Source organism: Vigna radiata, chromosome 3, assembly GCF_000741045.1.
Source record: "Vigna radiata var. radiata cultivar VC1973A chromosome 3, Vradiata_ver6, whole genome shotgun sequence".
Taxonomy (NCBI): domain Eukaryota; kingdom Viridiplantae; phylum Streptophyta; class Magnoliopsida; order Fabales; family Fabaceae; genus Vigna; species Vigna radiata.
This window is the reverse complement of record NC_028353.1, coordinates 11,594,494-11,610,433: the sequence shown is the minus strand read 5'-3', so window position 1 is coordinate 11,610,433 and position 15,940 is coordinate 11,594,494. Positions and strand designations below refer to the sequence as shown.

The window sequence follows — 15,940 nt, the reverse complement described above, 5'->3', positions numbered from 1 at the left end:
ACCGCATTGAACAGTGTTGGCATTGTTCCTGAACGAAAACAAATAGGGGCTTCTTCAGTTGTCTGTGTGTAACACCGCTAGGGTTTCGCAAGAGGGATCACGAACGAAGATGCCAATGGCTGCTGTTCTGCGTCGCGAAGGGAGGCGTTTGACCCAACCGATCAACGCTCTCCATTCCTCTCTCATCTCTCAGTCAGTTCTTCCCTTTCTCTTACCATTCCTCAAATCTCAATTCCACTCTCTTGTTTCCCCTCTTGCACAGATCTCGAATTTGTATTATCGATCTTACACGCTAATTAGAAACGTGTTTTTGACAGAGACCAAGCTCCTCATGGTTCGCGCTCCATTTCCACCCAAGTAGGTACGATCGGTTTTCTTCTCCCTTTCGCCGTTTCTTAATTTGGTCTTGGAATAGGTTTTTGTTTTGTGTGTTTGTGTGTTTGATTGTGTCCTTGTGTTGGACTTGAACGAGTGTTGATTTGTAACGGTTTAATGAAATTGACGCAGTGAGGAACCGAATGAAGAGTGTGAAGAATATCCAGAAAATCACCAAGGCCATGAAGATGGTTGCCGCATCCAAGCTTCGAGCCGTTCAAACAAGAGCTGAAAATTCTCGTGGCCTCTGGCAACCATTCACTGCCCTTCTCGGTGACAATCCCAGTATGTTCTCTTATCATTATTGTTATTATTCAATATTGTTGTTGTACCCTGTATCGTGATCTAAAATGCGTATGAATTTTGTTTTAGATTTTTATGAATTGTCTAGAAAAGCTATTATCAGTAGAGAAGTGTTACTTGTACGACAATGGAGCGAGGGAGAAAAAAAAAAAGAGAATTTGAATTGTAACGAATGACGTGATAGAAAGAAGTTGGCGCAGAAGTTGATGTTGTGCAAATTATTGTATTGTATTGCATTTCTTGTTGTTATTATTATTAACGTGATCTTTGTTAGGAATTTGCAATCTTGAACATGTGCAATTGCTTCATTAGATTTATGTTTGTTAATTTTATTTTTCTGACGATGCCCTGATCTACGTTTGGTTTTTGTTTTTTTTAAGGTGCTGATGTTAAGAAGAACGTTGTTGTTACCGTTTCCTCGGACAAAGGTCTTTGTGGTGGAATCAATTCCACATCTGTCAAGATAAGCAGGGTTTTGCACAAATTGAATTCCGGTAATTTTTGCATGTGTCTGTTACAGACTTCTTATACTGCTTTGTTTTTAAAACATTAAAAGTGAAATGTTTGGAAATGTAAGTTTGTAATGTTGGCTGGTTTTAGACCACTCAATGTTTTGAATCCTTTTAACCAACTGACGGGCTTATGTTATTTTCAATGTACAGAACCTTTTTGCTATGTAATATACTTTAGTAGGAGTGTCAACGAGTCCTAATGACGTGGTCCCTAGATTTTTATACAATACAATCAAGAAAGCGAGGAAAAAATATCACTATAATGCATGCTCTTGAAATAATTTACCTTGATAATTGGGTTAAAATTATTATATTATATGATGTGAACGGGGGATCATTTGCTTTTTACATGTAGTATGTCCAAAATCTTAAAAAGTCATAAAGTTAATATTAACTGTAAAATCAAGCCTGGGCGATCTTACTATTGGGTCTCATGTAGATATCAAGTTTTAGGTGTAAGGTTTTTAAGATATCTCACATTGGTTAGGACTCTGGCCAGAATCCTACTTATAAGACATGCGCATCCTTCTTTGTTGAGCTATCTTTTGGTTCACATGGGCCAAGTTCTTTTTTAACTTAGTATCGTACTCAATCTAGATTTAATATTAAGCCAAGTATAGAAGTCCAGTCCTACTAACTTCATACTCTAGATATTCATCTACAGTGTGAAGGGTGTGTTAAGATTTCTCGCATTGGCTACAATATGATGTAATTCTCTTTATAAGTTATATGATCAATACTTCTCCCTTCAGCTGTTTTGGTGGTTGAGCTAAGCCTGGTCCATTTCTAATAGCAGTGTTGCACACCATTTTTTTTCTTCCTTTTTTGATATTCTGAGTTTTACTAATTTTAGGTATAAAAATATTTGCTTTAAGATATACATAAACTTTTGCATATTAATTATGAGTATATCTTAAAGGATACTTCTTTTTAGCATTTTATATGTAGTATAGAATATTTAATTTGTATGTATAATCTTTAATATTAGAAGGCATCCCGCAATCCACTTTCCCACTGTTGTGTTTTCAAAGTTGACCTATCTGAAATTGATAACTACGATTTTAATTGTGTGCCTATTTACTTCAATAGGGCCTGATAAAGAGACAAAATATGTCATACTGGGAGAGAAGGCTAAGGCTCAATTGGTACGTGACTCAAAGAAAGACATTGAGCTCTCCCTTACTGAATTGCAGAAGAATCCTCTGAATTATACTCAGGTTAGCTTGTTTTGCCTCTACATTTTTTTTTCGAGAGCCTGCTTTTGTTTTTAATCTACTCTATAGTCTGAAAATTAAGCTTTCTCTGAATTGATTATACTACAGATGGTAATAGAACCAAAATTATGAAGATTTTGACAGTTTGGTATTTCAATAGGCAACCATTTGTGAGGATAAAAGGAATCAAATAATGGAGAATATTGAGGTTGAAGCGGAGAACAGTAACATAATATGTTACAGATGTGAAATTTTAGAATGCTTTTAAATAATAAAATACTACGTCAAATATTTTCAATGCAATTTATTTTCTCTGCTCAGCTGCTTAATAATTAAGTTTTTAGAAGAAAAACTGAAATTATAACCTTCCTCTAAATGGTTTTAATAACACATTTTCTGATTGAGCCTAATATGCACGGTTGGCCTTTATAGCCAACCTGACTCAGGTGAGCAAATCTTGTTCTTGTTGAAATTCAAACATAGAACATGTTTGGTTTACTAGATTTTTGGTTGACTATATATATATATATACATACATACATATATATATATATACATACATACATATATATATATATATATATATATATTAAGTCCACTAAGATAGAGCATCACAAGGTCAATGACTGCATGTGTGGTATTGTCAGCTTAGAAATTCAGTGGTTCCATCATGTTTTTGTACTTAAAAGGTGTCTCGGAGGATTATTGGAGGAAGGTGTATTCAAATTGCTCTTGATCAATTTGTAAGTGATGTGAGATTATTGAGCATACTAAAAGAAACCTCTTAGTCAAAGGCTAAGGGTAACAAGGGTTCATTTTTGGAACCAGTTTTCCATTTCCACATATGATGTTCTAACCTAAAGTCCACTAAGGTTGAACATTGTTAGGATTAATCAATACATCCAAAGTATTGTCTGTTTTGGAGATTGGTGGCCTCATCATAATCTTATCCTTAAAAGGTATCTCAGTGTTAAGAAAGAAAGACGCTTTTAAATTGATCTTAACCTTATCTCCTAAAAAAAAATGAGACTATTGGATGTACTGAAACAATAAATATATGTGTTTGTGTGTGTTTGTATGTATGTACATATACACAGACATATTCTATATAGCATTCTTAACATACAACTAAGCTAATGTTTTTCATTGCTAAAATAAACATATTGTACTACTTGATTTTGGTGCCTGCAAATGAAATTTGTCTCCGACATATACTTTTAAAATAAATATGCTTGATTTACTCAATCTTGCATTGAAATGTGGCCGTTTGTCTTATGCTATTTGTTGGATGTTTCAGGTGTCTGTCTTGGCAGATGACATTCTAAAGAATGTGGAGTATGATGCATTAAGGATTGTTTTCAACAAATTTCATTCTGTTGTTTCATTTTTGCCAACAGTGTCAACTATACTATCTCCCGAGGTACTTCTATGTACTGTATTTTTTATATTGTCTACAGTATTAAAATTTTTCTGAGTCCTATCATCTAATCTTGGTTTATTGTTGCTTTGATATTTTGGGCACGTTTTGGAAAGATATGCTTTGGTATTCTACCTTTTACTTTCAACTGATGAAGTAAGAAAATTTTAATGAAGGTTATCGAGAGAGAGGCTGAATCAGGAGGAAAGCTTGGGGAACTAGATTCATATGAGATTGAAGGTGGCGAGACAAAATCTGAAATTCTTCAGAATCTGGCTGAGTTCCAGTTCTCTTGTGTAAGTAATTTTAAAAACATTCTGACGGTCTAGCTTTTAGTGCATTTTTTTGCTTTACCATAATGGATATTAATATAAACATATGGTATTGGCCTCTTGAAATTTTATGGTAATGCTTCTTTTACTTAGTTCATAGGAAATGATAACTCGATATCTTTTCATACACGTCAAAGTGATAGAAAAAAAACATCTAAATACCCCACACCCTATATGTCTACTTTTCCTAAACTGATGGCAATAAAATAATATCTTCACAAGAGAAAATCGTCCCTGATGAAATGACTAATTGTTGGAGCCCAGGGCAGGTCTAAACATGAGCGGTGTATGGTGGGTGAATGTATGTGTCCTTTTATCTGCACGGGAAGAGGTTTCTAGGATTGGAATTGGTGACCTCCAGAGACTGGGGCAACGACCTTATTGCTGTGCCAGGACTTACCCACAACTATTGAAGCTATACTAAGGAAAAGAAAGAAACTTGACAAATGCTCGGAATTTATTCCTGTTATATATTATACACCGAAAGAACCACAATGCTAACTAGTAAAATGTGTGATCCTCCTTTTAATAGACCTTCTCATGGACGAATTCTGAATTGTTTTCCCATGTCAATAAGAAAAATGAAAATTTTGATAAATAAAATTCACACATTATAGCAAACATATGCTTTGTGTTCGCCACCACCACCACCTCCTCTCCCTCTCCCTTTCCTTACTGGACTGCTCCTGTGGTTGCTTGTACACTGGTTTGGTGAAATAGCATGTAATTGAGAGGAAATAGAAGGGATGGTTAAAATGGAGGTTGTTTGGTAAAGATGAAATATGAAGTTGGAGGTCCCATACAAAAAAACTCGTTTACATTGTTAGTTGCCCATTTTAACCTTTTATTACACGTCTCACCTTATCATTGGGTTCCAGTTTCAGAAGCTTATATGTCTTTCTTTACGACCATGCTTTTCTTTTACACTATGCAGGTCATGTACAATGCGGTGTTGGAGAATGCTTGCAGTGAGCAAGGAGCAAGAATGTCAGCCATGGACAGCTCTAGTAGGAACGCTGGGGACATGCTTGATCGTCTCACCCTCACTTATAACAGGTCTCTTTTTCTTTCTCTTCTACATACCTGTTTAATCGTTTTCAACATTCAATTCTTTAGTGGGAAATATATAAAATGATGGGTACGAACTTGTAAGTCTAAACAGTATTGGTAATTGGAAGAGAGAGAAACTAAGTATTAATACATCTTTAAAGTTAAGAGGGTTTCATTTCATGTATCATTGTTACTATTCTTTGGTTCTGGGCTATCCAATATGATTCCATTATTATCTGCCAATACAGTTTTGCACTTTCTGTTTTGACTGACTGGTCTCTGTTAATTTTGTGGCAGAACTCGTCAAGCATCTATCACCACAGAATTGATAGAGATTATCTCTGGAGCTTCAGCACTGGAAGGTTAATTGGTGGGGAGCAATCTGTAATATACTCAACAGTGGCGATATCAAGTTAATATCGTTGGTGCCACATTTTTTTAGTCTCTCACTCCTTCGACTTCTGTAATAAGTGTTCCATGGCGGGATCCATTTTCAGGATTCCATGGTCGAGACTACTGGAATTGTGTTTTTTACGTTAAGATAGAGTCTGTTTTTTTTTTTTTTTTAACTCGAAATGCATTATCATAAGATTTTTCCCCATTCTAATAATGTGGGCCTTCGTTTCTCATACCCCAACATTGTGAAACAGTTGGACAACTGTGTTTTATTAAAGCGGTATGCTTGTTGGTGTTATTCCCGTAGGATTAAGTGAGATAAAATTATTTATAACATTTTTTTATTGAATATTTGTTCAAATTGTTTCTGAAATATTTAACATCAACAGCTTATTAATTTTTAGAATATGTAATCATTAAGTATTAGCTGTAACTTTTACTATATTTTAAAAATATATTTCATGATATTTAATTATTTAAATTTTTGAAATTTATTTTAACTGTGATAGCAAAGCTTTGTTTTCTTAAAAATAATTTATAATGTAGAGATTTAAGGGAATGATTTTGGTAATTATAAAAGATCAAACGGGAAGTTGAACTTTTTACCTTCAAATAAAGATATGGAATAGAAAAATGATATTTTCTTCTTGCATAAAATTTTTATATTTATTTGACATTTTTTTTATTTTTTTTATTTTTGAAATAATATACAAAATTATTATTTTATGATTATTTTAGTTTTGGCTTATATGTGTAAAAATGTGAGTAGAAAATATTTATGTAAAATTTAATAGAATCTGTCATTAATCTAGTGGTTCAATTGATATAGGTATTGCGTTAGTTGATTGGTTGCAAATTGATCCCCTAATTTATATATTTTTTTTTATCATTCTTTGAAACTTTCCTTCAATCTAAATAAATTCATTACATTAATGTTTCAAGGAAATATTAGAAATTGAGTGATCTAAATGTTTTTAATTCTCTTTTGATCAATGATTGAATTGAATGTGAATCAAACAAGAATGTAACATAAATTTTGTTAATGGTTCAAAGAGTCATATTTTCTTTCCTAGAGTACACCTTTTCTTTTGAGTATTTTAAACTCCAACTTTGGGTGTGAAAGGTATTTTGAAAGATGATTGGCTTTTCTAGAAACATTGTCTACAAAAGGAGTAAACAAGTGTATATTGTAGATGTCAATTTCTTGTAGCAGAGACTATAAATTACAACCAACACAAATAAATTCAAAAGTGATATAAGTTATGAACTCTTCATGAATTCAGCTAAAGTATATCTTTTAAATTACAAAATATATCAAAAGAATAAAGAAACATTCTATAATATAAGAGATTTACAAATATAAGTTTTTCTTTACTTTTTCAAAATCTCCAATCTTTTGTGGAAGTCTAATAAAATTTCTTCTCTTTTATTTATTTTTGTTAGTGTATTTTTTTTTAATCGAGTCTTTTTTTTCTTTATCAAATTGTTTCTCTTCATTCTTTTTGTTCTTAAAAGTAAGTTTTATATAATATTTTTGATAATATTTTAATATTATTTATGTGTAATTATCGGATTGGTCCAAAATTATTTTACTATCAATAATAATTATAAACAGAAACCAATCACAAAAATGACACATAGTGTTAAAAAAAAGTTGTCGTATTATTATTATTATTATTTTATATAAAATTAAGTTTATTGCTTTGGTGAGTGACTCTGCAAAATCACATGAATGTGGAAGGTGTACCAAACCAAATGTTCCTTTAAATATTTATATTTATTGGATGGGTAGCCATGTATCGGACATTGAATGTAAGTGAACATTGTGAATTGACAAACTGTGACCATGTTGCTAGGGTGTCCCATTCCTGGAAGGTGAGGATAAGTATCCAATAATTTTCTTACAGATCAGATTTTGTTTTTATTTTCCTTTTGTATCTATTATAGTCATTGAGATAAGAACAAAAATTTACAACAATTTTACTTTTTAACCATTGAATCGTGAATAAATTATCAATCTCCGAACTGTTGTTTATCTTTCTATCAACCTGCCATTGACACGAGTTTGAAGCTTTTGGGTTTCAGGAACTAAAAGCAGAGTTCAGTGTGAAGTGGGTGGTGCAATTCTGCAACTTTCTGAATACTACTATTACGCATGGCTTATAAATCGTTAAGTTCTATCACTGTGTTGGATATTGAATCCCTTGGAATTGCGAAAGAAGATGCTATCACTCTTCACCAAAGTCTCACAGAAATCATCAAAAGTCATGGAGATGGCACCCCTGCCACGTGGCAACACATCAGCAGCAGCCTCCTCAACCCTGAGCTTCCCTTCTCCTTCCATCAGATGCTGTACTATGGTTGCTACAAGGATTTCGGTCCCGACCCACCCGCTTGGATACCAGACCCGTATGTGTTATTTTTTGAATTATATGGAAGTTGTTTGATTCATGGTGGTGAATGATTGAAATGTGTTTACTCTTGTAGTGAAATGAAAGGTTGGTGACGCTTTCTATTTTGAACCTTGTTTCATGTGTGGTTAGGAAAAGTGCTGCTTTGACAAATGTTTGGCAATTGCTAGAGAGGAGAGGGGAAGAGTTTCTGGGTTCGGCTTATAAGGACCCAATTACAAGCTTTGATGATTTCCTGAAGTTCTCAGTCTCAAACCCCGAGGTTGAAAACACTCTTTTCAATGCAGTTTTTCTATAATGTGTGAAATTTATACTTAGTAAAGTTGTACAAAAGTTCAGAATCTTATTATTCCAGAAAGTTGCAGGCAAATGCAAATGTAATTGCAGTCACAGTTACAACTGCAGACTTTAATTTAAAGCTGTCACTCCCACTATATATATATATATATATATATATATATATATATATATATGATGGGATTTTTTTGTTTCGGGAGTTTTCTTGCACTTGGCAGCTTTGTAATTGTGGTCGTATACTGTTTCAGATATGTTGGAAATCTGTGTTTGATGAAATGAACATATCATTTTCCAAACCACCTGAATGCATCTTACGTGATAGCCCCACAGGGGAAGACCCATTATCACACCCAGGTGGTCAATGGCTTCCTGGAGCATCTATTAATCCAGCACAGAATTGCATAAATATAAATGGCAAAAGAGGTTTGAATGATACAGTAATAATATGGCGCGAAGAACAACATGATGATCTCCCTCTACAAAGGATGACACTCAAGGAACTGCGTGAAGAAGTATGGTATGCTACAAATAGCCCGTCCTTGTTATTATTAGCTTTTTATACTTTTTCACATACTGTATTTGTAAATTGTATCATAACACTTGAAAATTTGGTTTTGTTGATTGTTATTTTAAAGACACTTGAATCAAAGGCGAAGAGTTATTATTGGAAAAAGTTAATATTGTTTGTCACTACGTTTCTCAACCATTATTTAAGAGCAATGTTTAGCAAAACTGTTTCAAATAAATGTTTGTTATATATTTTAACTTTAAATGACAAAAAAAAAATAAGAGGATTCCGTGTCAATGCTAAATTTAGAGGCATTCTACTCATGATTATTATCAAAACTTAGCTGGGATTGTGATTTTGACCATTTTGTGGGTTTAGTGCTTATAGAAACTGGATAAGAAAACTTAAGGAAGATGAAGTTTACATAGATAAGAGAGACCAAAACAGTATATTTCCTTCAATGTATGGTATTACGAAACAATAACTTTGGTTCTTTGAGGGACCGGTATCCTCCCAACATATATTTTTCCTACCCTTTCTTTAGAGCACAAACATTACACAAACCTCTCTTATTCTTAAACTAACTCTACTGACATGGTAACTAACTCCTAACTAGTTGTAACTACATCAAATAGCTTTATTCCCATTTCTCTTACTTCTTCTCTCCTAAATCTTTGTAATAGGGGTTCATAACCTATGAATACCTGCCCCATCAGGATGCACCTTGTCCTCAAGGTGGCACTGTTGAAAATGTTCAGCAATAACAAAAGCTTCCTCCCAGCTGCTTTCAAATTCTGGTAACTGCTTCCATTTAACCAAAATCTCTTACTGACCCACATCATTTATTCTGCAATTCAACACAGCTTTCGGAAACAAATTCGACTTGTGACCTTCTGTTAGTATTTCAGATAAGGGTTGATATTTTTGTGTAGGATGTATGTTCAAGAGTGCCACATTGAATAGCGGATGAATTTTAGTATGAGGTGGCAGGTCCAAATGAAAAGCTACTGCCCCTACCTAGGCTAGAATTTTGTAAGGACTGTTAATAGCATGGACTCAACTTGTCATTCAATTTTTTAGCCAATGATCTTATAGAATTGTATATGCTCTGAATGAATTGTGTGTCTAATGCAGACCACACAACATGTATTTATAGTATAATACAAAATCAATTGTAATAAATACACTTAATAATTAGGAATCAATCATATCCTAATTTCTCATATTATGTTATGCCTAATTTCCTAGAAATTTGTAACAACTAATTTCATTCTAAGAGTCCTCTTCAAGCTAGAGCATATATATCATATGTATCAAGCTTGCTACAAATGTATTCAATTCGAGGGCCTTTAATGAACTTGGTGAACATGTCAACTAGTTGATTGTTAGAGTTGACAAATGGCAATGGAATCCATGGAAAAAAGTTTTGGAAATGGGATAGAAAGCACGATTGGGGTGTTAGGTAGCCAGGTTGAAGCATAGTCTGCATGGTCGGCCGATATCTTTCTAACGTATATTTTTCCCACTCTTTCTCTAGACCCCAAAAATGCATTTATACAAACTCTCTTATTCTTTAACTAACTCTATTAATGTGGTAACTAACTCCTAACTAGTTGTAACTACATCAAATAGCTCTATTCCCATTTCCCTTATTTCTTCTCTCACAAGCCTTTGTAATAGGAGGTCATATCCTACCAAGTCATTCAGGTACTTTGACTCTTGACATTCAGCATCTTGGGCTAGGTAGCTGTCTAGGCCCCACAGCATCCAGTCTAGTTGGGCTCAATACTTATTCTGGGCTAGAGGCATTGTCCAGATCATACTACATTCTTGCTATTTTATATATTTTAAGATTTAGAATTTTTTATTTGTATCATATTGTGATAGAAGATATACGTGGTAGCAGTATGAAGCAGTTCTTAAATTCATAGCATGTTTTGGGTTAAGCTTTGAATCTAAAACATTGCATGGTATGATTATTCTACACTTTGCTTCTTCACACCCAAATGTTAATAAAATTAAAATTATACCCTGCTATTTCTTTTAACGTGTAGGTTAGTTGCATATGCTCTCAATTCTCTGGATCTGGAGAAAGGATCTGCAATTGCAATTGATATGCCAATGAATGTGAAGTCTGTGGTTATCTACCTAGCTATTGTTCTTGCAGGTTATGTTGTTGTGTCAATTGCTGATAGTTTTGCTGCTAGTGAAATATCAAACAGGCTTAGAATATCAAAAGCAAAAGTCGTATTTACCCAGGTTAACTCTAATTTCCTCTTATACTTTTTTGGTTGTGTATATTTTGGTTTTTTTAATGATTTTTCTGATTTCTTACTAGGAAAACTAAACTCATTAATCAGATTTGGAACTATATTGATTTTAAGGGAGGGACTAAAAGAGAGAATAATCTAAAATTGATATTCATTTGATGTGATACAAAATATCAGTAGCAGCTCCTATTTGCTCTAATCCTGATTAAGTAGCAAACCACGAATTATGGTGAAACTTGTCAATAGCAACAATAAAAACAGTCTTGTCTCGCTTGGTGAGGTTGGTATGATCTGAATTGCCATTCGGTTCAGTTTTTTTTTTTTTTTTTTTTTTTTTTATAAACTCATGTTAGGCATCACTATAACGTTGTTCAATCATAGCAAGATACAACAATTCCATCAAAACTGTAATAACCTTGCCATACAAGGTTAGGTGAATTACATGGGATTATGTGATGCTTACTCGTAAACCAAAATATTTAGGATTTTATTCACCATGACATCTCTCAATGGCCTTCTTTGTAAATGTCAATTGCCCTTTACAAATGTCCAAATCATTTCAACCAAATTTCTATCTTCTTCTCCTCTATAGGTGTCTTGCCAGTATTTCCTCACAAACAATAGCTATGCATTTTTTCCCTTTTTGTGTGGCTATGAATTTATCTTAATATTCTCAATTATGCTACTTGTACTTTCTTTTTTCTCATGTTGTCTCTTTGAAGATCAACTTTCAGTATAATAAACTATTGTTGGTCATATAGCTGTACTATAAAACTAAGCATAAAAAAGAAAAGTTAATTAAAAATATTAACACAGTGCAGCATCTAGGTCAAGAAAGGAGGCCATGGTTCATATAGATGGAGCTAGATTGCATTTGGGACATGAGATGGTACCAGACAACATTTGTGATGGAGACTAGGGCTAGAATTTATCTTGACCAAAGTTAGGGCTAGTCTACTTTAGGATGGTGTGATTTAACCATCATAAGTCACCATTGGTATGATTCATGGGAGGAAGAACTTGTCACTTGAATAAATTGGTTGGAGATGTCACCACTAGTATGATTCTTTAGTGCAAAAGGACTACATGACAACCTTTTATAGATAGGAGTTACATTATATATTAATATTATCCAATCTCTATTCTCTCTTTTCCTCCTTTTCCTACATATAAACCAATAATTTGAACGTTTTTAAAGAACCAGTTTATTTCTAAATAGGTTGGTTATTATTCTTATTGTTAAAATGGTTGTCAATTTTGTGGCTAATTGTGTTGTTATGATTATTTAGTTTTTTCACGTGTTTCTCTACCATTTCCTTTAACATTTCATGTTTCAGGATCTCATTATTCGTGGCGACAAAAGTATCCCCCTTTACAGGTGAAAATGCTTTTCACTATTTGGTAAAAACACACTGTAGTTGAGTTGTTCACTTTGTTGCTCAAAAATTTGGTCTCTCATTGTTGCTTCACAAATGCAGGAGAGTTGTAGATGCAGAGTCACCTATGGCAATAGTTATCCCTACCAAAGGATCTGAATTTAGCATGAAACTGCGCAACAGTGATCTTTCTTGGCATTATTTTTTGGAGAAAGTCTATAGTCTCAAGTATGCACTTTAATCTATTTATTCATAGATATTCTCTATTTATCAAATAAATTATTGGCTGAGAAACAATATAATATTGGCCGAGAATATGCCTTTGATACCATATTATCATGGTCACTGATTCTTAGAGCTAATGACAAAATGAAAAGTTCCAATTGTTTATGATATGCTCTTGGAATTCTAATTCTCATTTGTTGTCATGCAATCTACAGAGGCAAGGAATTCATAGCAACAGAACAACCTGTAGAAACATTTACAAACATTCTCTTTTCATCTGGAACAACTGGTAAGAATTTTTTTTCTTTTGGCCTGAAAGGATACATACTAGACTAAAAAAAGCTTTGTATTGTTGATAAAAGGATATTTGAGGAAAAAGAATTAATTCAATGTCAACACTTCTTTCACCATATGAAGCTGGTCAATAGCTAAGTTAATATCATCTCATTTGGTGGTATAGGTGATCCAAAGGCAATTCCATGGACCAATATTACTCCTCTAAAAGCTGCTGCAGATGCATGGTTCAACATGGACATTCGTAAAGGTGATGTGGTTTGCTGGCCCACTAATCTCGGATGGATGATGGGGCCATGGCTAGTATATGCATCCTTGCTAAATGGAGCTTCGATGGCTTTATATGTTGGATCTCCTCTTGGGTCTGGCTTTGCCAAGTTCGTACAGGTATGAACTTATTTTTATGTTCAAAATTTTCAGTCTTTACCATGGGCTTTTATTTCCTCTGAATTGTGAATGCTTGTTGTTCATCCATAGACTGGTACATTCTCAGAATTTACCATATCTGAAGAAAAACAAGTAAATGTTTGGAAGATAATATTATGTTATTATTATTGTTTTACTTTTGTATTTCCATGAACTCAAGCAAACAAATCACAAACAAAAAATGCATGTTCGTTTTATGTCTCTATTCACTGAAATGTAACTAGAAACTATAATTTTTAGCAGTTTTTTCATCTAAGATCTTTTTACTCTTGTTAATTTATCATTTTAAGTATATAATCTACTAGTAGGTAGGTGCATTTTGGGCGGATGTCAAACATATTTCATGTATTTTTGTTCAATTACCCAAGTAGATGGATGGAATGTGTTTTGTGGCCTACACCTCGCAGCTCTTGATCTATAAAATTTAGTTAGTTTTTACCTTGTTATATGTAACAAGCAAAGGACATCGCAATAGTTATCAATACTTAGGATTATTTTGTATATTTTGTTCTTCACTCCAGATACTTATGTCCTTTTCAGGATGCTAAAGTAACAATGCTTGGTGTTATTCCAAGTATTGTCCGGAGTTGGAAAAGTGCAAATTCCACATCTGGATATGATTGGTCTTCTATCCGGTGAGTAATTTAGTTGAAGTGTATCTACTCTTTAACAAGGTGGTAGGGCATAAATTTGAATATAATTTATGGTTATCAAATATTTGATTGGAAATATTCTTTTGAATGATGTAGTTGCTTTGGCTCCTCTGGTGAAGCATCTAATGTAGATGAATACCTTTGGCTGATGGGGAGAGCTCTCTACAAGCCGGTCATTGAATATTGTGGTGGTACAGAAATTGGGGGTGGCTTTGTGTGTGGATCACTACTACAGTCTCAGGCATTAGCTGCTTTTAGTACGCCTGCTATTTGCTGCAGTTTGTATATTCTTGGTGATAATGGCCATCCTATTGTAAGTGCTATTCATTCAACTTTTCTTTTGATTGAAGTATCACTAGTCACAATTATCAGTGTTTCACATGCTAGTGTGTTCATGGAAGTAATGAGGGGTTGGAAATTCTATTATAGGAAGAAGTTTAAAAATACAACCAATTAGTCGTTATAGGGGGCTGAGACTTTTTGAGAAAGTCTATATATTGTTATAGTGCGGGGTATTGAGATGAGTATAATAGTTTGTTGTGACTGGAAATGCCTTGTGTCAAAGGAAGGAAATTTTGGGTGGCTAATTGTTGTATAACATAGAAACGGGTCTCTTTTTACATGATCTGTATCTTGTTTTGCCAACTCCTAAGATGGCACGTAACAAGTTTGGTCCAACATGTCGGATCCTTAAAGGGACATATTTGAGAGTCAACTAAGTACATTGGAAATATAGGCCAGTGAACAGGGAAAAGTTGTTGTAGAATTGAAAGCAAACTTGTCCATTGTAAAAGACAACTTGCCAGACATGAAAGAAATCAAAGAACTCCTTCGTGAAATCTAGAAAGGAGGAAAATGGTCTAAAGGTTGGGAGAATTTAGTCAACAATGACGAAAAGAGGGAAGAAAGATCCGTGCATGATAACAAATCTTTTACCAATGGAGAAGAATTGTTGAGGCCTTGGATGTTGGAATAGTCCACATTCAAAGGGGGTGATCAGTTAGAACAGATAACAAGTGCTAAAATTATTTTAAGTACAGAATGTCACTCAAATGGAAAAATTACGTTTGTCTCTTAGTATGGAAGGAAATGCAAGTCACTAGTTTAAATTTTGGCATTAGAAGTTCAACAACCCTTCTTGAGATGTTACAACTGCATTGAATAGAAGATTCTGAGATGGGGAGTGTGGTAATGTGTTTGAAAGATTAGTGACAATAAGACAAAATGAAAAGGTGGATGATTACATCAAAGAGTTTGAAACATTGGTGTTGCAAGCTCCACAGACATACATCACAAACTGTTCGCATTTTTCTGTACTGGGCTGTAAAATAATATTCATAATCAAATTCAACCACATCATCCAAATGATTTCATTTGAGCTATGGAAGTTGTATGGATGTGGAGGAAACTATGAAAGAGCTTGGCAGGTAGTGGTTCTTCATATAGGAATAATACATCCACTTTTCGGTATCATGGAGGAAGTGGGGTCGTTTCAGGTGAAGATACTTTCAAAAGCACTAGTAATATGCAAGCTTCAACTGGTATAGATAGCAACGCGAGGATAGGGTCACCAAGTATAAGATATGGATCAAGAGTAGGAGGAAACAAAACAGTGGGGCTGAGAAATCAAGGAACCAGAAACCTTCCTTACCTTAAATATATTATGAGAGAAGAGGGAAGGTGTTTCCATTGTGGAGGAGCCTATAGTCCAGGACATCATTGTCCTGAAAAAATTTAAGGGTAATCATCTTGGTTGAAGATAAGGGATCAGGAGTGTTAGAGATATTATATTTAGTTTATATTGTGTTTATGTTCATTAGGGAAATATAGTCCCTATATATTTATTAGGGAAACATTGTTCTTATTTTATTTTATTTTATT

At 33.8% G+C, this 15,940-nt stretch overlaps 2 protein-coding genes across 4 annotated transcripts in view; both read left to right on the top strand.

The window, feature by feature from the left end:
* LOC106757962 (ATP synthase subunit gamma, mitochondrial) lies at positions 1-5,897 on the top strand. Its single transcript, XM_014640831.2, has 9 exons — positions 1-192; positions 318-361; positions 508-660; positions 1,059-1,172; positions 2,280-2,407; positions 3,702-3,824; positions 3,998-4,117; positions 5,088-5,209; positions 5,501-5,897. Exons 1-9 carry the CDS (start codon positions 110-112, stop codon positions 5,568-5,570), a joined length of 957 nt encoding a protein of 318 aa, XP_014496317.1. The 5' UTR covers positions 1-109; the 3' UTR covers positions 5,571-5,897.
* Positions 5,898-7,382: 1,485 nt separating this feature from the next.
* The window catches only part of LOC106757646 (probable acyl-activating enzyme 17, peroxisomal), a 14,882-nt gene continuing 6,324 nt past the window's right edge, over positions 7,383-15,940 (top strand). The window contains exons 1-11 of one of the 3 annotated variants that reach the window (XM_014640371.2): positions 7,383-7,474; positions 7,685-8,008; positions 8,143-8,272; positions 8,556-8,824; positions 10,870-11,074; positions 12,423-12,463; positions 12,564-12,689; positions 12,902-12,975; positions 13,147-13,367; positions 13,947-14,041; positions 14,156-14,372. In XM_014640371.2, coding sequence (XP_014495857.1) covers positions 7,755-8,008; positions 8,143-8,272; positions 8,556-8,824; positions 10,870-11,074; positions 12,423-12,463; positions 12,564-12,689; positions 12,902-12,975; positions 13,147-13,367; positions 13,947-14,041; positions 14,156-14,372 — 1,632 coding nt within the window. In that variant the 5' untranslated portion in view covers positions 7,383-7,474; positions 7,685-7,754. Of the gene's footprint in view, positions 7,475-7,684; positions 8,009-8,086; positions 8,273-8,555; positions 8,825-10,869; positions 11,075-12,422; positions 12,464-12,563; positions 12,690-12,901; positions 12,976-13,146; positions 13,368-13,946; positions 14,042-14,155; positions 14,373-15,940 lie in introns of those variants that run through there. The other 2 variants (XM_022779451.1, XM_022779450.1) reach the window with 2 other exon arrangements.